This window comes from Podarcis vaucheri (genome assembly GCF_965113315.1).
Source record: "Podarcis vaucheri genome assembly, chromosome: 4".
Lineage (NCBI taxonomy): Eukaryota > Metazoa > Chordata > Lepidosauria > Squamata > Lacertidae > Podarcis > Podarcis vaucheri.
Genome location: NC_138762.1, coordinates 77,848,257 through 77,876,223, shown reverse-complemented (window position 1 = coordinate 77,876,223; position 27,967 = coordinate 77,848,257). Strand labels below are relative to the sequence as shown.

At 43.7% G+C, this 27,967-nt stretch overlaps 2 protein-coding genes across 4 annotated transcripts in view; one reads left to right on the top strand and one right to left on the bottom strand.

Annotated features, from left to right (window-relative positions):
• The window catches only part of NMS (neuromedin S), a 20,869-nt gene extending 9,152 nt beyond the window's left edge, over window positions 1-11,717 (bottom strand). Inside the window, exons 1-4 of the mRNA XM_082220178.1 lie at window positions 11,590-11,717; window positions 2,852-3,075; window positions 1,855-2,288; window positions 668-723 (exon numbers count right to left, since the gene is read on the bottom strand). Coding sequence (XP_082076304.1) covers window positions 668-723; window positions 1,855-1,975 — 177 coding nt within the window. The 5' untranslated portion in view covers window positions 1,976-2,288; window positions 2,852-3,075; window positions 11,590-11,717. The remainder of the gene's footprint in view (window positions 1-667; window positions 724-1,854; window positions 2,289-2,851; window positions 3,076-11,589) is intronic.
• On the top strand, window positions 11,702-27,967 carry CHST10 (carbohydrate sulfotransferase 10). Of its 3 annotated transcripts, none has more exons than XM_082220140.1 (6): window positions 11,702-11,929; window positions 19,497-19,637; window positions 21,831-21,928; window positions 23,348-23,582; window positions 25,311-25,416; window positions 26,629-27,967. In XM_082220140.1, exons 2-6 carry the CDS (start codon window positions 19,538-19,540, stop codon window positions 27,164-27,166), a joined length of 1,077 nt encoding a protein of 358 aa, XP_082076266.1. In that variant the 5' UTR covers window positions 11,702-11,929; window positions 19,497-19,537; the 3' UTR covers window positions 27,167-27,967. The 3 variants fall into 3 exon arrangements, with proteins under 3 accessions (XP_082076266.1, XP_082076268.1, XP_082076267.1); XM_082220142.1 differs by lacking the exon at window positions 11,702-11,929 and adding an exon at window positions 11,977-12,820; XM_082220141.1 differs by lacking the exon at window positions 11,702-11,929 and adding an exon at window positions 13,602-13,754.

The following is a 27,967-nucleotide window of genomic DNA, read 5'->3' as shown; positions in this document are numbered from 1 at the left end:
GATCAGACAGTTCCATCTACTGACAGAAACACCATGCTAGCCTCTAAATCAGAAGTGGAGGGAGTGGGGTAGAGAAATTGGAAAGTTTATTATATTGGCAACATTTTTGAAGAAAAATATATATACAGTGGTACCTTGGGTTAAGTACTTAATTTGTTCCGGAGGTCCGTTCTTAACCTGAAACTGTTCTTAACCTGAAGCACCACTTTAGCCAATGGGGCCTCCCGCTGCTGCTGCACAATTTCTGTTCTCATCCTGAAGCAAAGTTCTTAACCCAAGGTACTATTTCTGGGTTAGTGAAGTCTGTAACCTGAAGCGTATGTAACCCGAGGTACCACTGTATAGTGTCTGAAACAGTACAGGAGAGCAATCCTGAAGCCATTTTGACTCTCCCAAATTCACCTCAAATATTTCGGAAAGTTTATTATACTGGCAACATTCTTGAAGATTTTCTTTAGCTTATATATACACTACATTAACAGATTTTGTTCCTACAGTGAACATGGGGACGCAGCAACCAATTGTTCTTGTTACATGCATCAGGCATATACCAGGCTGTCTTCCCTCTATAATAGCAGTAGAATTCACTGTTCCCATGGGATCTCACACACTTTTGGGATAAGTGTTCCAAGCACAGGCATGGAAATTTATTTAAAAGTTTGCATACCTTGCTTTTAGGAATGTCTGATTCGCCTAGATAGTCATCAAAGGGCTGTGGAAATCCTGTTAAAGTAAAACAGTAAGAAAGCATTAGATACACTACAGCATGGGTTTAATTAACAGACCTTAATTGCATAAAGATCTAAAGAAAGACAGGGCAAGTCCAACAGAAGGCACTTAAGAGAATTGTAGTACTGTCTTCGGTTGACTCTTTGAGTGTGTATGTGCACATTTTAAAAAAAAACTTATTATACAGTATAGTGATAATTAGCCTCTTTTGATTAGTTTTTTTTTAATAGTCCGTAGATCAGAGTGGCATAAATAGATGATGATGAAACTGGACAGAGAAAACAGACACACACACACCAACTTAACATCTATTTATTACCACCCTTCTCACAATTCACACACGCTTAAGTTTTGTTTTAAATCTGTGTCCCGATACCTACGTTTTCTCAGGCTTTGTGCTAAATACAACACGTTTTATAAAGAGACGAGACGGTCACCCTCGTTTCAGCACCTTGGAGAGTATCGCAGGTGCTGCAGCTTCTGAACAGTCTCCGGATCCTTTTAACTGTACTATTAAAAACAAACCCCCTTGACCACGTGGAGCTTCATTCTAGAGAGAAATTTTGCAGGCTCTACTTCTGCTTCTCCTATTTAAGTGATTGGCCGCTCTTCCATTTACAACTTTCCTCCTCTTTCGGGAGAAAGACCCCGGTGGAAACCCTAATCCACTGTGGCAAAAGCTCGTAGCCTTTTTACTCTTAGATTACTACTAGATTACGAAAACTTCCCAAATGCTCTCCCCTCCACAGGCGAGGATTCTTCCACTTCACGCAAAAACCCTCGTTGAGTTGTGCGCGTGGGGAAGCTATTGCTCATTTCTTAAAGACTGAGCCAGATTAGTAAAAGTTAAAGGAAGCCTCTTTTTTTTGTTTACTTGCTACAGCAGTAGATTCTGACTCGCTCATGCACAAGATTCCTGGGCAAGTTTCCTCTTAGAAGTCAGCTTGGCTTACAACCAAGAAACCTCTCGTTAGACGGACAGGAAACCTGCGAAGCATTTCTTCCTTTTCCCCCAGTCCTGCTGTAAACTTTCCAGATCGTCCATCCATAGACATAATGAAGGACGCTGTATAAAAAGTCTTCAGTATCTGAAATAATGCGCAATGTGGGGAACGCGGCTCCTACCTGAGGTGAATCGTGCGGTGCAAACGCAGTAGATAACGAAGATCAAGGGGAAGGGAGGCGCGTGCCGTTTCATTTTCAGCGGCCGAGACAAGCTGGGCTTTCTCTGACACTGTTTCTGCATCTTCAGTCCAAGCCCACGAGGCAGCCGCGTTGCTGCCCGGCCTTTGTCTGACTCTCCCGAACTCGAGAAGCATCTTTATTTGTAACAAACTTCCCCTCGGAAGAAGAGCCAATCAGCACCTCGCAGGCTCCTCGTTTGTCTCATTAAGCGCCACGCTGCGCTTTCATTCAGGAAGTAATTGCTCCCTGCTCGGCGCTTGGCGCACAACGATTTCAACTACGCATTAGCCAAGTTTCCGAGAAGAAGAATATACAGAATGAACGTTTCTGAAAGATCTTGGGGATGGAGGACTAAAGGCGGAAGGAAAATGTCCCTAAAGAAAGCAAGGTAACAGTTGTATATAGATTCACCATTCTATTGCAAAGTCCCATAAATTCTGCCATGCAGAATTTTTAAAAGTCCTTTATACTCGAAAGCGTTGCAATATGCAACACGCCAGTGCTATAAATCAATATGCAGCCCTTTCAGACACATCTCTACCTTAAATAAAATGCGCTGGACATAAAAACCAGCCTCTGTGTAATATCAGTACTCAATTGAAATTCAATAAAGAATATTAACAGTAAAATGTGTGCCGGATAACAAAAATGCCACCAGTGATCATTCAAAGCTGGTACATAATTATTGATTGTTGAAGTCACTTTTTAAAACTTATTTTATTTTTTAAAATATATAAAACGACAGGAAGCAAATCATTTTAAATTATTCAAAAGAGGCGGTTCAGAGATGAATGGGAAGGTGTGTGATTTTTGTACAATTCAGCCTCCCTTCTTCCACACCCTCTACACTGTACCCGATACTTTAAGCAACACTTCTGTTTTCTACATCAATACTGTAGAATTTACAGTATAATCTCAGATACAGTAAGAAACTTACTTGAAAAATCTGTTCATCCATTTTATGCAGCAGGAGTGGGGACCCATTGGTTCTCCAGCTGTTGTTGAGCTACATTTTCTGTAATAATCCATGGCCATTGGCCATGCTTGCTAGGGCAGATGGGAGTTGTAGATCATCAATATCTGGCAGGTCAAAAATTCCTCAAACTCGGCTGTACAGCTTAGGATCCACTTCCCGGAAGGAATGCTTGATCCTACACCAACCTGACCAGAAACAGAGGTTATGGTGGGTGGTGATCAGTGAGAGAATGTTCTGTATGTGAAATTCCCTCCCTAGAGAGGTCTACCGGGCACCAACACTGTTTTAATTTCAGTACCAGGCAAATACTTTTGGGTCTCCCAAGCATTTTCATGTATTATTTTCATCTAGTTTTCTTTCTTAACTTGTTATTATATTTTACTTTGTATTTCATCTTGTTGTTATAAACCACTCAGAGTCCTGCTGAAAGGTGGACTAGACATCTTTTAAATAAATAATATACAAAATATACCTAAATCTTTCTTCAGTCAAGGTTGTACCAATAAACCATTCCTTCTTACGTAAATTGGGACACTGAGTGATCGAGCCCTCAATAAGTGGTGCCTGTATTGATACCATAACATTTTTTAATATGCTGGACATTACCTAAGCTGGTATATGTCAACTTAGTACAACTGAGTTATCTAAATGCAATAATTCCATATTGGTTGTAGATCAAACAAGCTATCAATGAATGGAAAGGCAATTTTACAAAATGCTTTTTTGGTTTAAATCCAGGGATTACCAACTAGCAGGTCAGGATCTACCAGAAGATCAGAGTGAATCACAGGTCACTATTTAAATTGCCGAAGAACAGAATGCACAATGTACATACAAGGTGTGCTGGCATCTTGCAAGATACCAATGAGGATTATGAGGGAGAAACTGAATATATAATTGTAGCAGTTTATGATCTGTTAAAGTCCTATCCCCCTTTTTTTGCCAGACACAAGATGAGTCAAAGTGCTGTGTAAGAGAGTCACCGTGGTGTAGAACTTAAGAGTGCTGGATTACAATCTGGGAGATCAGGGTTCAAATCTCCATTCAGCCATGAAGTCTACTTGGTGATGTTGGATCAGTGACATCAATTGTAATGTGATTACATGCCCTAGGGTCATGGAATATAGAATAATTCTACAGTAGTAGTTCTCAAACTTATTTTATCTTTTGGTAGACCACCACATGAAAATTTCTGGAGGTCTTGGCAGACCACCTGAACTTTTTATTTTCTTCAGCACCAGCATTATCATTTTTAAAAAAGTGTTGTATTATGAAAACCAAAAGCCCTAAGGGAAAGATGCTGAAAAGGGTCCTTAAACTGAAAACTTTGTAGTGGAGAAGAAATAGACCACACCAGCACCATATTATGTAAATCATAGGTCTTATACCAGGGTCTTGTTAGCTTGCTTGGAAAATCCAGTGCTGCTGACCTTAATCTCCATTATTTGGGTGGGGGGGGGATAAGTCAGTTTCGTCATTCAAATACAGATTAACCTTTCCATATAGACCACTTGAATGGAACTCGTAGAACACAGTTCTTCTCTACAGCAGCCTTTGCTACCTGAAGGTGCTATGTAAGCTGATCTGATTACAAAATAACAGAGTGGGTCCTAAAATATCTATATCTTAAGTGTCTAAGGTCAGAGTAATGAGATGTGTCTTCAGTATGTGATGCAAACTACATAATGAAGGTCCTCTGTGGGTGCCTTGCCTTTTGCTATCTGCCTGTCTGGATTTTATTAACAACTGGATGTAGCAGCCCACTTTACTTCTACTTTCATACTTTGTGGGACCTGATTCTAGAGGAAAATCGTGATCATTTTGAAACCCCTGATAGGGTGCCTCATTTCAGACATAATTTAATGTGCATACACTCAAGAGGAATCCTTCCTGGAGGCATTTTGTGGATGCAAAATACTGCTTTGAAACTGACGCTTTTGTTTTTGATCTTGCTGAACATCCATTAAAAATTAGCTTATGGTTCTTGGAATTTATAAAACCACAATTTAACCAGATAAGACATTTAAACTGTTTCCTTTAATCAGAATAGGTTCTTTTCCTCACTTATTCCATTTCAAAGGTGTGTGCTGAGAGTTCAGTATCGTCAATGGCCTCACCAGTACCACATCAGTTTTAATGAGCTGCATTCGCTCTGCAAATGAAATAATGCCTTGAGGAGGTCTTGCACTTCCTGTACTTTCCCTGTGGAGAACATGATGCTGGAAATCAGGTTGGTAATTCTGTTGCCCTCAGCCACATGCAACTTGCAAAAGTGAAGAGATTAGATGGAATAGAAAAAGGGGCAACCATTATCACCCTTGGTAGACTTCATATAAACTTTCCTCCCTGCTATCTCAACTCTGATTACAGTATCTGATTAGACATAGGAACCATTTTGAAATGTTGGCAGAAGCAAAGGCCCATCCTCAAGACAATTCAGCAAAAAGTTTAGCATATGCATCACAGAGTTTTCCAGTCATGTGATTCGCAATGGTTTTGGGGCTAGAGAAAGGTGAGACAGCAAATGAAGCTTACCCAGAAGTCAAGGTGCATAGTAGCATAGCTGTCAACTTTCAGATTTGAAAATAAGGGATCAGCAGCCTCACCTGTCCTGGAGACAGTCTACAGGATATCTAAGATTCCAGGATAGCAGCGGGAAGCAGCAGGAAACGGTGCTGGAATAAGGGAATTTCCCGCCAAAAAAAGGGAAGGTTAACAGCTATGCATAATAGGCATGTGCTTCTGCAGCCAATCTCTCTTTCCTATGAGAAGGGAGACAAATAATGCAAAAGCACTACTGACTCCAGCAGCCAAGGGAACATCAGGGAGCAATGCTGGCACCAGGCATACTTCCAAGCCTCAGACCTGCTCCTTCAGAGGGAGTACAACCTCATCCAGAACAGGCTGTGCTCCCAATCCTAGATGGTCCATTGACGATCAGAGTCTCTGATTGTCTGACTCAGGTCTCAACTTGTTGGCCCAAGTGGTGTGGTGGTTAAAGAATTGAAGTTCTATTGAGAAGACTTAGGCTCAAGTCTTTGTTCATCAGGTTAACCTTCTTCACAGACCAGTCGTAAAGATAAAATTGCAGGGAGCCGAGCACCTTGGAAGAAGAGTGGACAAAAATGTTATGAAAGAAAATACTATGGGCCACATGATATATATTTTTAGATTTATACCTAACGGTGCATTCCTATCTCACCTGTAAGGACTAGGAGCATAGTAGAAACTGTACATAGGGTCAGGTTGTTCAATTTTATCTGTGTACACTTAAGAAATGTAAAGTGGAAGTGAAGTGAGGTCAGCCCATGACACGAGAACCCTGGTCCATCTCAAGCAGTCAGGGCATGGTGTAAGCTATAATGTACACTGTGACATAGTCCCCTTTGCTGACCCCTCCCTGCCCCATTGCTCTGCCCCTCTTTTCCACTGACATGAACAAAGGCTCTTGCCACCTAGCAAGAGATTTCATTCCTCACTGGGATATGGATGTTCAACAGATATATGATGCAGCAGTCTCTACCAGCTGCTTGTCACGGAGCAAATAAACATTGGAAAACCTATGCATTATAAAGGTGGAATTACCTGAGACTGGTTGTGGTTCCCTGTTTTGAGTGAGCAAGCCTAGGTTTGTACTGTGTAAAATGCTTCCAAGAAAGGATATGCTGGAGTTACTATCAGTAATGTCATGGTTACATTTGCTTTACCATACATATGGGACGCGGGTGGTGCTGTGGTCTAAACCACAGAGCCTAGGGCTTGCCAATCAGAAGGTCGGCGGTTCGAATTCCTGCGACGGGGTGATCTCCTGTTGCTCAGTCCCTGCTCCTGCCAACCCAAGCATGCAAAAGTGCAAGTAGATAAATAGATACCGCTCTGGCGGGAAGGTAAACGGCGTTTCCATGCGCTGCTCTGGTTCACCAGAAGCAGCTGAGTCATGCTGGCCACATGACCTGGAAGCTCCCTCAGCCAGTAAAGCGAGATGAGCACCGCAACCCCAGAGTCGTCTGCAACTGGACCTAACAGTCAGGGGTCCCTTTACCCTTTACCTTTACATGAAGCAGCAACCATCATGTTGCTTCAGACATCTTGTAAAAAATTATCTTTCCCCCCAGGCTTTCACTGACTCAAAATATTTGACCTTGTTTGATGTGTTGAATTTATTTGTTTTTATATGCTTATATTGGGACGCGGGTGGCGCTGTGGGCTAAAGCCTCAGCGCCTAGGGCTTGCCGATCGAAAGGTCGGCGGTTCGAATCCCCGCGGCGGGGTGCGCTCCCGCTGCTCGGTCCCAGCGCCTGCCCACCTAGCAGTTCGAAAGCACCCCCGGGGGCAAGTAGATAAATAGGTACCGCTTACCAGCGGGAAGGTAAACGGCGTTCCGTGTGCGGCTCTGGCTCGCCAGAGCAGCGTTGTCACGCTGGCCACGTGACCCGGAAGTGTCTCCGGACAGCGCTGGCCCCCGGCCAATAGATGTGAGATGGGCGCACAAACCCCAGAGTCTGTCAAGACTGGCCCGTTCGGGCAGGGGTACCTTTACCTTTACCTTTATATGCTTATATTACTCTTAAAAACTTGGCTTTAGGTTGTATTTTTGTTTTGTGTGTGTGTGTGTGTTGTATTACACTACTTAGATACATTTAAAATATCAAGTGGTTTACAAATGCTTGTAAATAAGTGACTAAATTTCCTATCATTTCTATTATGTCAATTCATATACTTTAATTAAACCTTACTGCCTAGGCAAAAATATGTAATGTGCATTGGGTTGTATAAAAGCAGCAACCAGAAGAATTGCCTGAAAATAGCCTGCCTTGGTAATGAAGTTTTCAATTCCAGGCTAGCAGCAAGGCACTGAGCAGAAACAGAGGCTAGTTATTACTTGGAACAGTGGGAAATAGATAGGCTGACAGATGAAGATGGCAAGAAATTGGCCACAGTGTCCTTGAACATATCCAATTTATTGCTGGAGATTTAATCCAGTGGAACATGATTCAGAACATAGGTTTTCCATGAGAGTTTGGCTTCATTTGCTACTATTATTTAATTTATATCCTGTCCTTCCTTCCAAAGGAGCCTGTGCGGCAAGCATTCAAATGATAAAACAATTAAAATATCTATGAGCTATTTGAGATGCAGACTTGGAATGCTTACTTTCAATATTGCACTTCAAAATGGAAAGTGTAGAAAAAGGAAATGTGGGTTGTCTGGGTTTTTGCTTGCTTGTTTTAACTTGTAACTGAGCTTTCGATGTGCCCTGGGCTAGTACTTCAGTGATTGCGTTTGATTTCTTTTGCAATGGGTTGCTAGATCTACACTTGTACTCAGCAGAATTCTCCTTGCACAAAAGAGAAGGAAGGAAAGTGATTTTTACTGATTTCCCCCCTCCTGTCTGGCTTCAGCACTCTGTGCCCCCTACAGATCTGCCAGGGAGAACTGGGGGAACCTTCAAAGCAGCCCAGTGGCAAGGGGCAATCAGCAAAAATCACCTCCCTTCCATCCACTCAGCAGGGAGTGCCTGTTGGATCTTGGTGCCTTCTGTCAACAGAAGATTATCTTCCATTCCTCTAAGTTAATCAAGTCTGATCTGGGCTAAGGAAAGCAAATAGCTTTAAATCAATGTTTCTAGTGCAATTAATTTACCTTGGCCAGATCTTTCACTGGATACTCATCAGTTTGTTGTACTAGTTTGGAATCAACAGAACATCAGAGCTGGGATTTCTGACATTAACCAAACAGAAAATATGCAATATACACATAAACAAGTTCAGAAAATACGCACATACACATGATGCAAGTTCTGCGTAACGTCCACCTATGGGTGAACCTGAGTATTGCCTAGTTACAAAAAATGACCCTGTGCACAAAGTCCACACAGTAACAAAAGGCAAAAGGCATATATCTCCTGATTTAGGATTCAAGAAATTTGCTTAATTAATTGCATTAACAAGTAAACACTAAAGTGTATGGCTAGATAATCTTTTGGGAACCACTTACAACCACAAAGTCATACTACCAAAGAGTGGTGGTGATAGTGAGAAAAACTGTCACAAATTGTTCTTTGTCTTCTGTCTTCCATCCAGGCCAGTGGCCAAACCTTCCAGCTAGGAAGATTTGAAGAGGCCGGGAACTTCCACTTGACTGCATATGGAGAGCTAAAATGATATGTGCATGCATGCAGAGAACCTAATGCAATTGCACAGATGTTGGCATATCTCAGATGTCGGTAAAAAAAAAAAGGAATTTTCTGTCTGTTAAACAATTACGTTTAGCCCAACTTAGAATGAAGCAAAATGAGAATAGGTGGAGGCTGTCAGCTTTTCAGACCACACACCAGACTCCCACAGGCCATGGCTGACGGTTCAAGGGCTTAGCTTCTAGTACGGTATGTCTGTCCTTCTTGATCTCAATCATGCAAACGTGTACCTCAGAAAAACCCCTCGCTGGCACTGCTATGTACCCTCCTCATGTGCTTTTGCCTGGCTGGAGTGAAGCACTGGCAAAATGTCTCCATTACCTAAAGCAACAACAACAAGAAGAATAATGTGCACAAAGGGACAGAGACAGGCAGGGCGTAGTGACATCCATTTTAATCCATCATGGCTGCTCTACCGCGTACATAAAACAATTGCTGAGTGCAATGGATGTGTAGGCCTAGCAGGGCCCAGATTAACACACACCTAGCCATATCTACAAAGGGACGCGGGTGGCACTGTGGGTTAAACCACAGTTAAACCTTCTGACTTGCTGATCAGAAGGTCGGCGGTTCGAATCCCCGCGACGGGGTGAGCTCCCGTTGCTCGGTCCCTGCTCCTGCCAACCTAGCAGTTCGAAAGCAACACAGTGCAAGTAGATAAATAGGTATCGCTTCAGCAGGAAGGTAAACGGCGTTTCCATGCACTGCTCTGGTTTGCCAGAAGCGGCTTAGTCATGCTGGCCCTCGGCCAGTAAAGCGAGATGAGCCCCGCAACCCCAGAGTCGGTCACAACTGGACCTAATGGTCAGGGGTCTAATTACCTTTAGCCATATCCACAGCTCTCCATGGACCCACTTGGATGAAAACAGGACTTAGAGGAGCATCTGAATTTGCTGTTTGGGGGGCCTCCTCAGTGAGGCCCACCCCAAATGTGAGGAACCCTACTCTGCTCCTGATGATTGACTGTTTTATCTGAGGCAGGGCTGTCTTAAGCATATCCAGTGCCATGGTACAAAGCCCCCTCCGACGCCCCTCCCATTTCCCAGAGTTTTTTAGGGAGGACGGCACTGCCGGTGGGGCTGGAGGAGGCGGGCAGTGGCTGGAGGGCGGCTCCTATGGCGGGGATGAGGCATAGGTTGGACGCGGCGCCTCCCGGCTCAGCTGGCTGCTTCGTGCCGCGGTGGCCCTGGCAGACGGAGGCTCCAGGTGTGGCACTGCTTCGGTGTGGCATGGCAGAGGCGGGTGAGGGCAGCGAGCTGATGCCGGGAGGTGCCATGTCCAGCGTCCACCTTTTCCCTGGTGCCCTCCAGAACTTGGCACCCCAGCGCCCCGCACCACTAGCCTCTATGGGTAAGATGCCCCTGATCTGAGGACAGCTTTGCAGGGAGAAGACAAGGAGTCAGCAAAGGCAGAGAAGTTAGAGGAGAGTCTCTGAGGCAGAGCTTAGATTTGGGGCTGGACTACCTGGCAGGAGGACATGGCCCATTTGGAAAAGCTAAGGAGAACAAGGAAGGGACCTCTTTTTGATTGTGGGTGGCAGTGGCCTACCTCTTTGACTTGACCAGCCCCCTGATTCTAAGATGCTCTGTTCTCCCACAGAACCTGTCATGGAAAATTGGTAGGAGAGACAGCAGGCAAACAGCAGCTTCCATTTGCTGTTGGCCTATGCTAGGAGGGTCTCTGAGCTACCCATATGAACCTCAGTTTTATTTATTCATTTCTTTGGAATATTTACGTTGCACTTCATAGCCCCAAGGGGCTCCCAAAGTGCCCTCTCCCTTCCATCTCTGCCTAGTAGGCTGCAGGGCCCACTGAAGTCCTCTGGGGCAAGGGACCGGGGCCAAATAGATGGCACCCAGCCCATAATGGAGGCGTAGCCCACAAGCAGGACATGAGTGCAAAAGCACTTTCTAGCTGTTGTTTCCGATCATCTTGTATTCAGAGGTAGACTGCTCCTAGGCACTGATGCTCTGCTATCACAACAGATCTCCTTAAGAACCTGGTTGCTGGATTAGGCCAGTGTCTCACCTAGTCTTGCAACCTAACCAAAAGTATTTTGGCACCTTAAAATACTTCTTGGGGGATGTACTTTTGCATACTAGAGTTTGCTGTTAGGTGTGGCGCTTTACAGGAGAAACGCACAAATGCCCTTTATCTGTATTCTGCGGTAGGTCCTACATCCATTTACCTGGAAGTCTCATTGAACTCAATGGGACCTACTTTTGAGTAGCCATGCACAGGACTGCCCTGTGCCTGTGCATAAGCATTCCTTACCCAAAGCTCACTTAATTACCCAGAAAATGCAATATATTTTCTGCTAAAAACATTCCTTTTCAACCACGCTGTCCCTGAAGTGTCACTAGCTTTGTTGTTACGGCCGTTTTGACTGCTGAAACCTGCATAGATTTTAATCATCCTGAAGTTTCATACGAGATTCCCTTCTACCATTCACCGCGTACAGAAGATTGCTTCTTGCGCGGCTCACCATACGTGCAAGACTCACATGCAATTGGCCTGTTCGCCGTGGCGGGCGAGGCTTCCTTTGCATCCTCCCTCGGCCGCCCCCTGGGGGGGGGCTGAGTCAGCTTCGTGCCCAGGAGGTGCTCTTCCTTCACCCCGGGCCCTCACGCCTCTCCCCACCTCCTTTCCCCCTTTCCCCCCGCCTCCTCTGTTGCCCGCCTGCTTAGGGAAGGCAGCGCAGCTTGCGCGCCGCGACGGCGCCACCTCCGAGGCGGCGCGCAAACATGGAGGAAGAGGCTGCGGAGGCTGCTGCAGGAGCAGCAGGACCAGGCAGCGGAAGCTGAGGAGAACACACGGTCCTACTGCTGTTTGCAGCTGCGGAGGCAATAATATATCTATATCTATATATCAGAGCGGGGGGAGCAGCAAGCAAAGAAGGCGATGCAGCTGCAGCCCGGGCTGCGCGCCTGCGTCGCCTGCTGAGGGGAGACGCTTTCCCCGGCTCGCGCTGCTGCTGCACCAGCAGGGCCTGGTGGCGGGTCTGTGGGAGGAGCGGAGCTGTAGGCGGGCAATGGATGAGAGGAACGCGGCGGCGGGTCGCTGAGCGACTCAGGCCCCCGGGGGGGGGGGAGCCGCCTTTCCCTTTGGGGAGGAGAAGAGGGCGGCGGTGGAGACGGCGCGCCCGGCCGGCCGGCCGCTTGCTTGCAGCAGTGGCCTCAGCTGGGCTGCAAAAGGGGGAGCACCGGCTTTTGCAAGGAAGGACGCATCTTCCATCACAGGAGCCCCGGCCCTTGGCCCTCTTCCCCGGGAGGGAGCGAAGGACTCTGCCCCACCCCGAGAGGGGCTGGCTGTTTCGACGAGTAGCCCCGGCCCCCCCCCCCTCCGGAGTAAGTACCTGGCTTTTCAAGCCGCGTTTGTTAACAGGGGGGCGGGTCTGTTTGTTTTCAACCAGGGTATGGGCAGCTGTCAGAGCGGTGGTCCATTGAGCTGTATAGGATTTCAGGAAGGGGATATTCCCAGGCTCCCAGTCCCCTCTGGAGACGCCACATCCCTGAGCGAAGCATCCCTGAGCCACAGCCCCCTAGGTGTAGTGTTTCCACAAAATCCCCCACAAGGAAGGTACTTTTGATTAGGTGTCTTTAATCCGTATATACGGTCTAAAATTGTGAGGTAGAAGATGGAGCACTGGTGTATTTTCCTGTATGTGCAGAAGGATTCCTCCCCCCTCCAACTTGGTTGACTGGGCAAGAGAACAGCGGGTGGATTCCTTGGAGGTGAGGGAGGACAATTTCAGGGAAGAGATCTTGATGTCTTGGTGGAAGGTGCACTGCATTTGCCTCCCCAGTTGGCTGCAGTAGTATGTATAAATAAATAAATAAATAAAGATTCAGGCAATTGTTAGGAAGGTTTTTGGAAATAAAACTGTTAGTGTCGTATTGTCATTTTATCTAAATATGTTTAGCACAGCCACTGTGAGCAATTTTGTCAACCCGACTGAAAAGAGCAATGAGTAGCTGAATCCTATAGAAAGGTCACATGGTTTTTCAGTGGGGCATTCTGCCTCGTAAGTATGTTTAGGACTGTCACTTGAAATGGTCAGCGGGTTAGAGGAGGGTTATCTTTCTTAATGAGGCGAAACAAACGTTAAGGCGTGAGTGGCGTGTGCAGGATATCTAGGTGGACATTTTCCTCTTCTGGAACTTGGCGCCTCATCCAATGAAATTGACCGGCAGACAGTTTAAAGCAGTTGAATGGAAGCATCTTGACATAATGCATGATAAGACACAGAAATTAATTGGATGCAGTGGTGAGCCATGTGCAGGTGCCAGACTGCTACCTTTCAGGATCAGGTAACCCCTAGCATCAGTTGTACAAGTGATATCTGAACTGGCCTAAAGGCCCTTCACCTCCTGTTAAGAACTTTTGGCTAGGGAGTTTTTGAGCATGATTTCGTCTGATGAGATGGGGATTGTGGCCGTAAGGATCTAGGTTCTTTCAGCTGTGTGCCCAAGCGCTTGACATGAACTGGAGAAGGTAAAAGAACACACCTCTCAGTTGTTTTTCAGAAAGAAACCTAAAGGCCATTTGCTAATGCAGGCTTGGAGACGGTGCAAACCTATGCATGTTTACTCAGAAGTAAGTCCCATTTCCTGTTCAGTGGGGTTTACCCCCCAGATAAATGTGTACAGGACCACAGCTTTGGAAAACGTAAGACAACGCTGCAGTAAAATTTAATTATTTTATGACATTTGTTTACCCTTTGCTTGCATTTCACTTACAGATAGGTATAATATGACCATCTTGAACAAACAAATAACATTTATGAGAGCTCAGAAATGTGATCTGCCTAGTTTTATACAGGCTGTTATCTTTATAGGTTTGCTTTTTTAATGTATAAAATGAAGAGATAGCAGCTGCTCTTAACCTTAGTTTATTCTCAGCCTGGGTCTCGATGGTGAACAATGAGTACCTGCCAGGGAAGGTGATAGAATAGGTTTGAAGCTGAAATTCACTATGTATAGGGAAGGAATTTTGGAGCAGAGAGGCCAATTAAAAAATGAAGTTTATGAGCTGGTTATCAGGGGTGCTAGGTCTGATGTTGATGAGAAGCAAACATCTGCCTGTGTTTTTTTGTTTGACTGCCACCTGCTTAAAAGGCAATCTGGAGTCCAGATGTAGCGATTACCATCTAAAATATTCAACCAAGTCATAGAAAAAAGATAAATTGGTGTCTGCTATCTATCAACGACCTTCCATGTTAAGGGACCTGTCAGTGCCAGGTGTTTGGGACAAATAAGAGCAGGAATGGGGAACCTATGAATATCCAGGTGTTGGGCTACGGCTTCTATCATCCCTGACAATTGGTCATGCCTGGTGGGGCTGATGGAGGGCTTGGGAATGGTTTTTACCCTTGTGTGCTGCTTGTAATGGATACATCTCCCAATGAAATCAGTGGCAATTACTTCCGGGTAAGTGAGGTTAAGATTGCTGCCAAAGTGTGCAATCCTATAATGCTATAGGAGTAAGACCCAGTGCCCTGTAAACAAAGCAACCTCCTTGAATATATTAGGAAGATGTCAAACCACAGAGAGGTGAGCACTGAGGATTCAGTGGAATAGAGTGAAATAAAAAATGCTATTTGCAATAACTAGGATTTCTGAATGTTTTATTTACATGCTTGTGTATGTAGAAAGAACTTGCTGAGTTCACACTATGATCTCTTCACCATAGACCCACAACTTCAGTTCTCTACTTGGTCCAGAACACCAATTAATGGGAACACATTTAATGGAGATCCATGCTCCATATCAGTGTGTGCAAATTGCATTAAATTGGTATGTGTCTTATACCAATTGTAGAATTGAAAAAAATGGACATATGGTGCAGATTTTATGCTGGGGGGTGGGAAGCCTTAAACACCTACTTTTGCAGAATGCAGTATTGCAGTTTTATAGCTACACTCTGTTTCCTTACTTAACGGTAACCTTGCCCATTTGTATGACTTGTTATTAGTTTTATGAGCATGATTATATTATAAAATGCAACTTGCAGTCTACAAGTGTAGCGTTCATAGATGCCATACAACTTCATTACAATCTGACAATTGTTACAGTGTGCAAATGGTGAAATCTTGCATGTATATGACTTTTTAAATTCATGTTCTTGGCTGCTACTGCCATCTTCTGCCACCCCCCCCCCCATTGTTAAGAATTCAACTTCATTTTTGCCTTAGCTTATTCTCTGCTACAGAATCCCAAAACTAGGTTATCTGCTGCCGTTTTTGTGAGACGGCCTTTGTATCCTGTGTTTTGAGTGGGTTGGGGATTCCCATTCTCATATTTCACTTTGTAATTAGGGATGCAGTGGGCTAGACAAGTGTCAGATTTCAACTTTTCATCTGAGGTTGATGCATCTAAATCCTTTAGGATCCCTTCATCATTTAATAAGTCAGGAGCAATCCACACTTATCTGTAGCAGCTGCTTTCTCAAAGTGTGATGATGCTGGGCTGCTTTGGGATTGTGAGTACTGGCAGAAAGAAAGAGTTCTTCCTTGCACTAGCTTAGTTTGATGGGAAGGAACCATGAGCCATGCTTACTAAGGGTCAGACTGCTAAAAGGCCTTGTTGACATGTTAACACTGAGCTGGAGAGAACAGCCAAATGTGCAGAACCCTGGAATGAAAATCATGGCTGCTTCTTTCTTTCATCAGCCCTGCTGTTACTGTGCCATAAAGCTAAGCCATGGTTTGTTTCAGCATTATGTGCAAACCCAGGCTCATGGTTTGTCTCATGCAAACCATGAGCAAGACTTTCCCCTCTTGTACACTCACAGCTGTTATTTATTAATTAAATTTATATACTGCCCTTCATCCAAGGATCACAGGGCAGTTTACAGTATAAAAACACAAAAATGCCGAACAATACCCCCCCAAACTATGTGGCTCCCATAAATTTGCCTATGAGGGAATTTGCCTCCCTCATAGGCTGAAAAAGTTACCCAACTCGGAGTTAGACCCAGAGTTTCTTCAGTGTGGTATAATGATTAGAGTTTTGAACTAGGACTTGGGGGGAGGCAGGAATTCATGTCCCCACTCAGTTATGAAGCTCACTGGGTGACTTTGGGCCAGTCACTTTCCCTGTCTGGCCTACCTCACAGAGTTGTTGTGAAGATAAAATTGAGAGGAGAACCTAGGTGTATATGTGATATCATGGTGCCCAACCAAGTGTATTTTTATAATTGCAGATGCTGGAAAGTTTAAGTGGGTCAAATATTTCTCTCTCTATGATTCCACAATCCTATAAGAATGAGCTGAGGGGAAAGAAAGCAGTCTGTCTTGCTGGACCCTGTTATTTTAAAGAAAATATTGCATGAAGGGAGATGTGTAATCTAGGTCATGGTTTAATGTACAGTACGGTATTTTTTGAGACCCAGGAAATAAAAGCAATATGTTAGTTTCTGGGTTCCTTACTCTTGTCTGCATTCAGATCATCCTACTGAGCGTAGCAGGAAGTAAGGGCAAACTTGGCCAGAAATTTAATGAAAGACATCAGGATTCCTGTCTTAAAGGAAGAGTTGAAGGCAGCTCCATACATCACACAGCTGATGCACGTGTGTACAGATTTTACACTGGTGTTTCTTCCAGCACACACGTGATAGGTGGAGGGATATGTCTGTGTACATCTGGCTCTGGCCCAGAGTCACCAGATGTGCGTACTTGGGGTTTAAATATATGTGCATGCATGCATATATGTATATTCTACAGTGCAGAATTGTGTACCTGCAGCATGCTTTCCCAAACGTGTTGAGTTGCGGCAGCATTGAGAACAATGAATTGCTTTGTAGGCTCAGTACAATTCCGAAGATTTTTATTTTTTCTTAAATTACATAAAATCCACTTTTTGTGGTGTAGATATATTTAGTAGAACTTCTGTGAATGGTTTGTTTTGTTAGAATTTTATGTATGCAGGGGACGCAATTGTTTGTTCTGTCTTAGACTGGCACAAATTTAAGACTGGCAAGAGCATTTCAGAAGCTTGAAAGAGAACTCGGGTCCAGACTTCTGTGACGCTGTCTTGTTCATGGCTTCCGCAAATGTGCTCAAGCGTGATTCTTAAAAGCTTGTACAAAAAGTGCTGTGGCATCTTGGAGAATAACTGGCTTATTGTGGCACGGCTGAGCTTTCATAAGCTACTGCCCACTTCATCAGATGTTTAAGGCAGCTTTTACAGGCCTTTGCGTAGAAAGGGGAAAGACATGCACAGCTGAATCAAATGTTACAAAAATACACAGTATTCACAACAAACAGGTTAATCTCCATCTTCGTTCCATTTGTCCTCTTGGTACTGCAGATTAGCACGGTTCCTCTACTAAACTTTTATTTTGCACTGACAAATCTATCCATTCTGAACAAGGATACATTCCTCTAAAAAGTCTGCAAGCTCATTTAATAAACAAAACCAAAAAACCACAGCGTATAGTCCATTTAATATTTACCCTATGTAATCTGTTGAAATGATTTTGAGACTCGTTGCTTAATTGTTCCAAAATCCACAATTGTGCAGCCTTTATTGGGAGCAACCAAAATGTCAGAAATAGTGACAAGTCTTATTTTGGGACAGTAAAAGCTTTATATACCCGGATACCCGTGTTCTCCTTGATTTGTGCTCGTGCCAAGCCATATTTGTCATATTTCCTTTGGTCCACTAGACACCTTCATAACATGGGTTAACCTTCCCAGGTGGGCAATTTGCTACACCTGTCTGTACCTCCTGTTTAAAGAAATTCTTTCCATTGTTTCCCAGGCTGAGGCCATCTCTGCATGCACAAGCAGTGAAAAGTGGCTGATTCATTCTTTGCACTTTATACTTCAGGCTGCATCAACTGAAGTCAGTAATGTTAACTGGGGTAACTTGGTAATAGCTTTCAGGTTGGCCTTAGTTTCTTGAAACAATAGGGAACAAAGCTTGTGGGTTTCTTGGCTTGTGGCTTGCTGCTTCTGGTGAGGCGTGGCATTGAGCAGTGGGGAATCCTGAGCAGTGCGCAGAAGCATGCTATTGGTTCATGGGAAACTATAGTTAAACATTTAACTATGGTTTAATGATGTGCCAGTGGCGTAGTGTGGGTTCTCAGCACCCGGGGCAGGGCAAGTAATTTGCGCCCCCTAACCCGTGGATTTTAGCACTCGAGTCTCTTCCGCGCCCCCCCCCAGATGTTGCGCCAGGTGCGGCAGGCCCCCCCTGCACCCCCCACGCTACGCCACTGCTCCCACCACAAGTCTTCAGGACAGCCTTCCGAAGGCTGGCGGCGGGAGGAGGTCTCTCCGCCCCACCGCTAGCCTTCGGAGGAGGTCCGAGGAAAGTGGGGGTTCCTGCTTCCTCGAGGAGGGCCGGCCAAACGCGCCCCCCCCAAATGTTGCGCCCAGTGCGGCCGGCACCCCTGGCACCCCCACGCTACGCCACTGTGATGTGCTGACTGGGCTATTGTCTTTTACAGTTCCATCCGTTTCTGCATAGTTTTCTTATTTTAATGCATGGGTGGCTAACATTTTCCAGCCCTACGGCCACATTGACAGCTACCCCTCTGAGGACCGTACGCCAACAACGGATGTGGACCATGCGTGTACGTGCACATGCATGCACGCTCACTACACATGTGCATTGCCCACATGCAGCGCACACAGAGTCACCGCACATACACTGTCGAACAACGTGCAAGCAAGCATTTAAATATAACACTCTTGCACACAGGCACACACACAATTACAGTCAGCATTCCCACTCAGCAGTGGGGTGTCTCAAAATGCTGCCTTTTGCTTTGCACAGATAATTTGCTGATGGTACATAGAAAAAGACCCTTCTGGCTGCTCTTTAGAAATCCTCCGCTCAATGGCAGCTGGAGGAATCTCTTTATCTCCTGATTTGGTAGATAAAGTGCTCTCTCTGCTCTTTAGAGATCTCCATCTACAGAACAGACAAAGAGTTTTAGCATTAGATCAGAAGATAAAGCTGCCTGGGGCTGGCAGGCCACTTCCTATAGCTTGGAGGTCTGGATCCGCCAGCCACCTCTCTTAATTTAAACATTTCACCTTTAGTGTGTATGTATTTGTACCGGAATTAGCATGTGGGAGGCATTCTCTTTTTGAAGATAGCTGTGTAAAATAATGAATTCTAGTAATTCTATAGCTGAGGGTAGTTCAAGGGCTGTACTGTTAATCCTCCTACTGGAGTAGACTGCAATGGAAGGAGATGCTTCTTTAGTTATAGAAGAGACTACTTCTCAGAAAACAAAAAAAGTACATGTGAAAATTGATACTTGCTTGTTTACGATGCATTTAAATGTTTTATTTCTTCTTGTTTTACAGCTGCTTTGGATCTGTTACAGATAGACAGGCAGCATAGAAACTCATAAGAACATTTTATTTTTCATTTTTGTTTTGTTTTGGAAGAGCAGCAGGAACCAACGGACGTTATATGGATCATATCTGAAACATCATGCACCGCCAGTGGCTGCTGTTAGCTGCATGCTTTTGGGTTGTATTCATGTTCATGGTTGCTAGCAAGTTCATCACATTGACCTTCAAAAATCCTGATGGTAAGTTCATATATCTTTTTCTTTTTACTGATGCACATTCTGGAACAAAAAAAACTGGCAGTGTTAACGTCCAGAGAATTATTTTTATATGCTGCTGCTTGTCTTTTCTACAAACATTACAGAATACTACAATGTGCAGTATAAATAATTAGTAAATGAAAATGCTTTTCCTTTAACAACGTGTTTTCCCACCTATAAATCACATGTTGGAAAAATTACCTGAATTACGCTTGTTGAAGATGCATATTTTTCCATGACTTGCTTTCCTTAAGGTAAACGAATCAAATATGCTGTGCAGCAATTGAGGTTTGTGCAGCTTAGAAAAAGTTGAAAGAAATAATACAAATCTCCTGAATTTCCATTCCTTTCCCCCTGCCTGCTTTTTTTCATTGTGTTTGTTGATTTTAGAACAAGTAACAGCTTGTCTACATGAAAGATAGGTATAAAGCAGTATACATTTTCAATGCAACTGTATATCTGCAAAAAGAAAGAACTTGTCTAGCTGGCAACCAATATATACCTTTAGAAATTGCCATATCTAAAAAAGTTGTCATTTGGCAAGTTGCTACAGAATGAACACTTTGACTCTTTCTTGCTCCCATTTGCTAACACTGGGCCATGTGATCTTGGGTTGAAGGTTCCAGGTGGTGAGAAGTGGACCCCTTTTTTCTGAAATAATAAAAATAAATAATTTTATGCCACCCATCTGACTGGGTTTCCCCAGCCACTCTGGGCATCTTCCAATAAATTAAAACACAGTAAGACATGAAACAATACGTGTGATAATGAGAGTTAGATGCAAAAGATTTTGTGTGCAACATGAAAATTTATATGGAAAAGTACAAATAGTGTTGTTCTCTACTACATACAGCATTTACATGTTAATCCTGAGTAGTGATTTAAATGCTTGCTTTTCAGGGGCGTGCTTGTAAGGTATTTTTTGGTGCTTTATCCCAAATTGGCCCTGTATTGCTTCTTATTGATTTCTGTCCTCAGCTGCTTAGTTGAAAAATAACAGCTAGTCTTTTGCTTATCTTAAGTAGCCCAGATGGTATTAAACTGTTAATGAGTTTAAATCCATTTGATGGCACTGTCTTGTTGTTCATTCTCTCTCTCTCTCTCTCTCTCTCTCTCTCTCTCTCTCTCTGATAAAGTCTTCCATTGGCAGGGGACATAGTGCTTTTTGTGTGTGGATATGTCATGGTGGCAATTTCTGCATTTTCCCATAATAGGCCATTTAGTGGTGATCAAATTGATAAAGGAAGTATTATGTACTGCAGTGGCTGAAAGAGGAAGATTAGTGCCAGCAAACTATGAGACTCCTTGCGTGACTTTGCTGCATACACTTCAGTCGTCTTCACTTAAGATAGAATTATTGTTGAGGGGAGCTACACATTTTCCATACCCTCAGCACACAGTGTTCACTTCCATCCAGTTTTTAAGGTAGTTAGTGAAAAGTGACATACAAATGCAAACTGAGACCTGCGGGCATACAAATTTAAAAAATAATAATAATAACCTACGATGCATTTGTTTCAACAGAGTCTTACTCTGAAGTTCTGCTGTTTCCACAAACATTCGTTTTCCTCCTGGTTTTAATGCATCTCTGTTTTTTTGGTCTGTTTTGTCTGTAAGTCACATTGGGTTGACTTGGGCGAGATAAAGTGACGAACAAATAAAATAAAATACAAAAATAAAATCTACATCAGAAGTTCCTAGTCATCTATCTATCTATCTATCTATCTTACACACACTTACACACTTATATATACATACACATACACACAAGGAAACAAAGCTAAAATAATTTAATTCTATCAAATATGACTCAAGGCAAAATTGCATATTTTACAGTAAAGTTGGAAGTAGCCATTTCCTTCTGAATATTCATGGTGATGAATACACAGATTCATGCAGTGACTTCAGACACAATGGTTGTATGGCATGTAAAGTATTAATCCTTACCAGGAGCAGATTCATGAACAAGGTTCTCAGACCATAGCTGGGCTTGGTAGTCAGCTATTTTTCCTTCTAGACATGGAATATGCCAAAAGTGTTTTAGAGTGCATGCAGAGTGCCTCTCTTATTGAGCAAGTGCAGCTGCCCACCCTCAAAGCACGTGATAAATGATACCAGAAATTGGTAATTATATATATGCCTTTCTTTCTATTATTCTGTTTTCTTCTTACCTAGTGTATGGTGTCAAGCAAGAGCCGTTAACACTGACAGCTATAACTAAAGTAGAGAAAATTCAAATGATGAAAGCGAAAAGGTTTCCTGGAGAGATTCAGGTATGTGCTGCTAACCCAGAGTAAAAGTTGTATTCTACCAAAATAAGCTTGGTTGGTAGGAAGGAAAAGATAGGACCTCTCTTGAGGCATTTGTAGAATTCCCCTCAGAGATGCTAGACTTACTCCATCCCTGAGGGATATGAGCTGAACAATACAATACACACATGCAGAAACATCCTATATTTTTAATCGTATTTTCTGTGCCAGGTATATGACTTTATTTTATTTTAATACAATCCCAATTTCCTCCTTGTCTATATGGTACTGCAGAGAAGCTATAAGGTATACTGCTTTTCAGCACAACCTGTAGCAGCTTGTTTGCTGGATTCTAAAACCCAAACAGCTTTATCTTACAAAGGATTAATCATTAGGCCTGTTCCAACCTTTCTCTTTATTCCGGTAGGAATATTTAGGGCATAATATATGTCCTAAATATTCTTAATTTCCTCCCGCATCCACGGAATGGAAATTTAGGAGCCCAATGTAACCATAGGCATACACTAACTATTATAATTCTGAAATCCATTGTGCAATTATATTGTGGAAATAATGTGCATAAATTCAAGGAAGACGAGAAGGTGAGATAATTTTTCTATAAAAAGTTGTGTTCCAGTGCTTAGTGTCATAATTTCAGCATAGGGGCAGGGGGTGGGAGAAGGCTTTTCCCACCACTGCAGTATATATATAGCCTGGCAACCAACACATGGAAAGGTATTGATTTGTTCTTCTGATGAAGGCAAACTGGAAAGTGCGCTGCGTGCTTAGTGGAAATCCTGTACTTAGGGCCAATACTGAGTTTTCACAGAGGCTTGCATAATCACAGTCACTCAGAAAATGAGCAACTTCAGCTGTGCAAATTGTGTCACACACACACCCAGTAGAAACGTAAAGGTAAAGGGACCCTTGACCATTAGGTTCAGTCGTGACCGACTCTGGTGTTGCGGCGCTCATCTCGCTTTATTGGCCGAGGGAGCCGGTATACAGCTTCTGGGTCATGTGGCCAGCATGTCTAAGGCACTTCTGGTGAACCAGAGCAGTGCACGGAAACTCCGTTTACCTTCCCACCAGAGCGGTACCTATTTATCTACTTGCACTTTGATGTGTTTTCGGACTGCTAGGTTGGCAGGAGCAGGGACCGAGCAACGGGAGCTCACCCCGTCACAGGGATTCGAACCGCCAACCTTCTGATCGGCAAGTCCTAGGCTCTGTGGTTTAACCCACAGCACCACCCCTGTTCCATAGTAGAAGCAAAGGATGCCACAAATGGGTGTTCTGCATGAGACCAGTCCAGAGTAATTGTGCTGTATATGCCTAATTTCATGTTCCTTTAAAATGTGAACTGGAAAATAAAATTCTTCCTTATGCTCTCCTTCCCCCCTCCCCCTCCCCCTCCCTCCTCTTCTCCCATTTTATACCAAGACAATAGGTAGAGGTCTATCTGAAGACATTATACATCAACCTCTGGTCCATATGGAAAGGCTTGAGCTACTCAGGAATGTGTGCCAAGATGCATCGCTGAAAAACCTCACTCACACTACTGTTTCAAAATTTGTTTTGGATCGGATATTTGTATGTGACAAGCACAAGATCCTCTTCTGTCAAACTCCAAAAGTTGGCAATACTCAGTGGAAGAAAGTCTTGATTGTTTTAAATGGTATCTGTTTACTTCTTAAAGCCCCTGACATGTGTGCTTGGTTGGTTAGAGAAAAAAATTAACTAGCATAGTATAAAAATAGGTTGTTTCTGTCCACTGATTTATTTATTTTTTATTCCAGCATTTCACTCTCTCTTCTTTTAAACACTTTTTTTAAACACTTCATTCAAAAATAAAAATCCTGAAGTCTTCCGGTACTCACCTTTGTGCCACCTACATAACCTGTGCCAAAACCATGGCAATATGGTTGGTGCACTGCTATGGTTATTGGGAGCTAATTGCAACCTGAGCTTTAAAATTAAATCTACTTCTGTGCCCAGTACAGCTTAAGCAAGAGAATCAAACTATTCCAAACATAAGATACCATTCCCCCAAAGTTTCAACTAAAGTTTACTGCAATGTCAAATTAGCATTTCAGTTTGACTTCATTTCATTTAAAAAATCTATAGTCCATAGGCATTCCTAGGTTAGAATAAAGTTACATAGTTCATAGCTGTCAACTTACAGATTTGAAAATAAGGGACCAGCAGCCTCAAAAATAAGGGACCAGCAGCCAAAATAAGGGATTTTCCAGGCACAGGTATGTTCAACTTCTGAGCCCCTCCGAGCCAAAGGCAGATAGCCCAGCCAGCAGCCAAACGAAGCCTCAAGCGGTGGTTCCCACAGCGCAGCAACCCGGCAAAGGGGATGCAGCAAGGAAAATCACTGTCACCTCTCCACTGGGAAGCACTAAGCAAAGGCGAGTCCCCAGGCAACGCGGCCGATTTGATCGGCACAAGGCATGCAAGCTCCACCCCCCAGTCGTTCTTAGATTCCTTATTGGGTGAGCAACGCAGCCAAGCAACTCAGTTGGAGCCTCCCTCCTCCCTGGCTGGCAGGGAGGGAGGGAGGGAGAGGACCTGCTTCCTTTGAAACCTGGGACATCATCAATAAGGGACAGCAGCGGGACACGGCGCTGGGATAAGGGACTTTCCTGCCAAATAAGGGACAGTTGACAGCTATGACATAGTTATAAAGCTAATACTGTACTTTTCCGTGTATAAGACTAGTTTTTTTTACTCAAAAATAATGTTAAAAAATGGGGGTCGTCTTATACACGGGCATTGTATTGTTGGGCCGGGTGACTGGTTGCAGCTGCAAGCTGCAGCTTGTCAGCAGCGATTTGGTGGGTGATTGTTTGCTGCGGCAAGGGCTGCCGTGGATTGGCTGTCGCTGTGGCAACTGGGCGTTCAATTGCCAGCTGCTGTAGACGAGCGGGTATACGCTTGTGTGGTGCAGTGGTTAAGAGCGGTGGACTCGTAATCTGGTGAACTGGGTTCGCGTCCCCGCTCCTCCACATGCAGCTGCTGGGTGACCTTGGGCTAGTCACACTTCTCTGAAGTCTCTCAGCCTCACTCATCTCACAGAGTGTTTGTTGTGGGGGAGGAAGGGAAAGGAGAATGTTAGCTGCTTTGAGACTCCTTCGGGTAGTGATAAAGCAGGATATCAAATCCAAACTCCTCTTCTTTTGCGACGCAATCTTTTATGAGCGTTTGCATTCGGATTAGTGAATTTCTCCATTCCTCCCCCCACAAAAGCTCTACAACTCTGGGCATTCCCTCCATTTTCTTAAATTTGAGTCCCCCAAAATAGGGGGCATCTTATACATGGAAAAGTACAATAATTTTCTTTCTTTTTTTAAAGAAAAGTAGCTTTCTAAAAATATGTACTAACTTAACTTTTCCCCAGGAGCTTTTTCTTCCATTGAGGAGATCCCAGAGAACATTGTGCATGACCATGAGAAGAATGGTTTGCCACGCTTATCTTCCTTCAGTGACTCAGAAATTCAAGAGCGGTAGGTGATAAACTTTAGCTTAACTTGGTGTCTGAACCAAACAGCTGTTTTGTTTTGAAAAGCCACACTTAACCAAATTAAGTGGCGTGTATGAAAAGTAAGCATGCTGAAAGGAAAGGTAACCCATGTTGACCTAAGGCAGAACCTTTTTTATGCTAACCCAAATGTCACATGATAGTGCACACGCTTTTGAGTGATCCAGAATGTTATTAGGCTGTAGGGCTTGGTAATATCTGGTTTTCAACATCGTGATATGTCACCAGGTTCTTTAATTCCTCCTCACTTTCTGCCATCAAGGTTGTTTCTGACGTTGTTAATATTTCTTCCGGCAATCTTAATTCCGGTTTGGGATTCATCCATACCCTAGTGTTCTTAAAATGGCAGTTTTGTAGAGCAGCAAGGATTCATCCTGAAGAAGTGTGGGTGGGTGTTGGTGCTGGCTGATTCTACATCTCTGGAAATACAAAAAAAAACCAAAACCTTTCTCTGTTTGTAGGCTAAACATTTCATTTAGGTAAAACATAAGAGCCAAATGTTCTGAGTCTCAGGGCTGGTTCATTCACACCTGTACATCAGTTGTTTTCTCATTGCTTGGTAACTTGAAGAATGCATGGACAGACCTTCGGTGTGTATGGCTACTACCGCTATGCTGTTGCATTCAGGACATGGGTGGCACTGTGGTCTAAACCACTGAGCCTCTTGAGCTTGCTGATCATAAGGTTTGCAGTTTGAATCCGTGCAATAGGGTGAGCTCCTGTTGCTTTGTCCCAGCTCCTGTCAGCTTAGCAGTTCTAAAGAATACCAGTGCGAGTAGATAAATAGGTACCACTGCGGCAGGAAGGTAAACGATGTTTCTGTGTGACCTGGCTTCCGTCACAGTGTCCTGTTGCACCAGGAATGGTTTTGTCATGCTGGCTACATGACCCGGAAAGCTGTCTGTAGAAAAATACCAGCTCCCTCGGCCTGAAAGCAGAGATGAGCACCGCAACCCATAGTCGAATTCAACTGGACTTAACCGTCCAGGGGTCCTTTACCTTTATCTGCTGTTGCATTCACACATGCAAGTTACCATTTGCTGCTGCAGCCATCAAGTGAGGGACATGCATGTGTGGACCATTGCTTATTTTATTTAGCTTTGTGAATTTCCAGCAGATAACAAATTCTTAAAATTGCCACATACAACTTGTTTCCTCTTTTTCTTACCTATTTCAGGCTGAAATTATACTTCAAGTTCCTTATCGTAAGAGATCCGTTCGAGAGGCTTATTTCTGCATTCAAAGACAAGTTTGTCCGCAATCCTCGTTTTGAACCTTGGTATAGGCATGAAATTGCTCCCGGCATCATTCGAAAATATAGAAAGAATCGCACTGAGACCAGGGGGCTGCAGTTTGAGGACTTCGTGCGCTACTTGGGTGATCCAAATCATCGGTGGCTAGATATACAATTTGGAGACCGCATCATTCATTGGGTGACCTATGTGGAACTTTGTGCCCCCTGTGAAATAACATACAGTGTAATTGGACATCATGAAACCTTGGAAGAGGATGCACCATACATCTTGAAGGAAGCTGGAATAGACCATCTGGTGTCTTATCCTACTATTCCGCCGGGGATAACACTGTATAACAAAACTAAGGTGGAACGCTATTTCTCGGGAGTTAGCAAGAGAGACATCCGCCGCCTTTATGCCCGTTTTGAAGGTGATTTTAATCTCTTTGGCTACCCAGAGCCAGATTTCCTACTCAACTGACACCTAGGAACTGTGGATGAATGAGTATAGTTGATTAAAGTGTACAAAATAATATTCTGCGTAACTGAGATGGTACTGTATCTTTTGTAGGTTTCAGAAACTTGTTCCTTATATCTGTTGGAAGATTTGCTATGTAGGAGCAACTAGGGATTGCAAATCGCTAGCTACTGAAAATAGTTTTTTAATACATGGCACTGCAATATGTTAAAAGCAAAACTTGTTAAGATAGAAAATGTCAAACGTTCCTCTTTCCCTTAACCAACAGAGGATGGACCAGTAATCTATAAATGAACTTGAAAGTGATTGCATTTATAAAGAACATTTAGAGAGGGAGGCAGCTTTCTCTAGAGTTCATGGGCTAAGGACCTGAGTATGAAACTTGGATGTCAACATGGGACCAAACGTTGGAAAGCATTTTATAGACGAGGAAAAGACGAGGTCTTTTTTCTTGGGTTCCTTTGCCATAGCCTTATGATAGCAGTGACTAACCATTCAAGTCAAACAGTCGTGCATTTTTCACTGACAACCTTTGAGGTCATAGGAGATCAGAAATCTTCTGCAAGCTACAGATCCCTATTGTTAAAAATGTGGGGAAATTAAAAACGTGATGTTTCTTGTATACGCTTGAGTGACTTGGGTACCATTACTGCTACCAAGCCTACATGTGTCCCTGACCACATGTTCCGTGTGAGCACACAAGCAAGCCCCTCAGACGTGAAATTATTCAACAACTTGAGCCAAAGTCACAGTGTGCCGTGGAGACAGTGCCTTGTACTTTGGCCACAAAGGGGAAATAGCAGT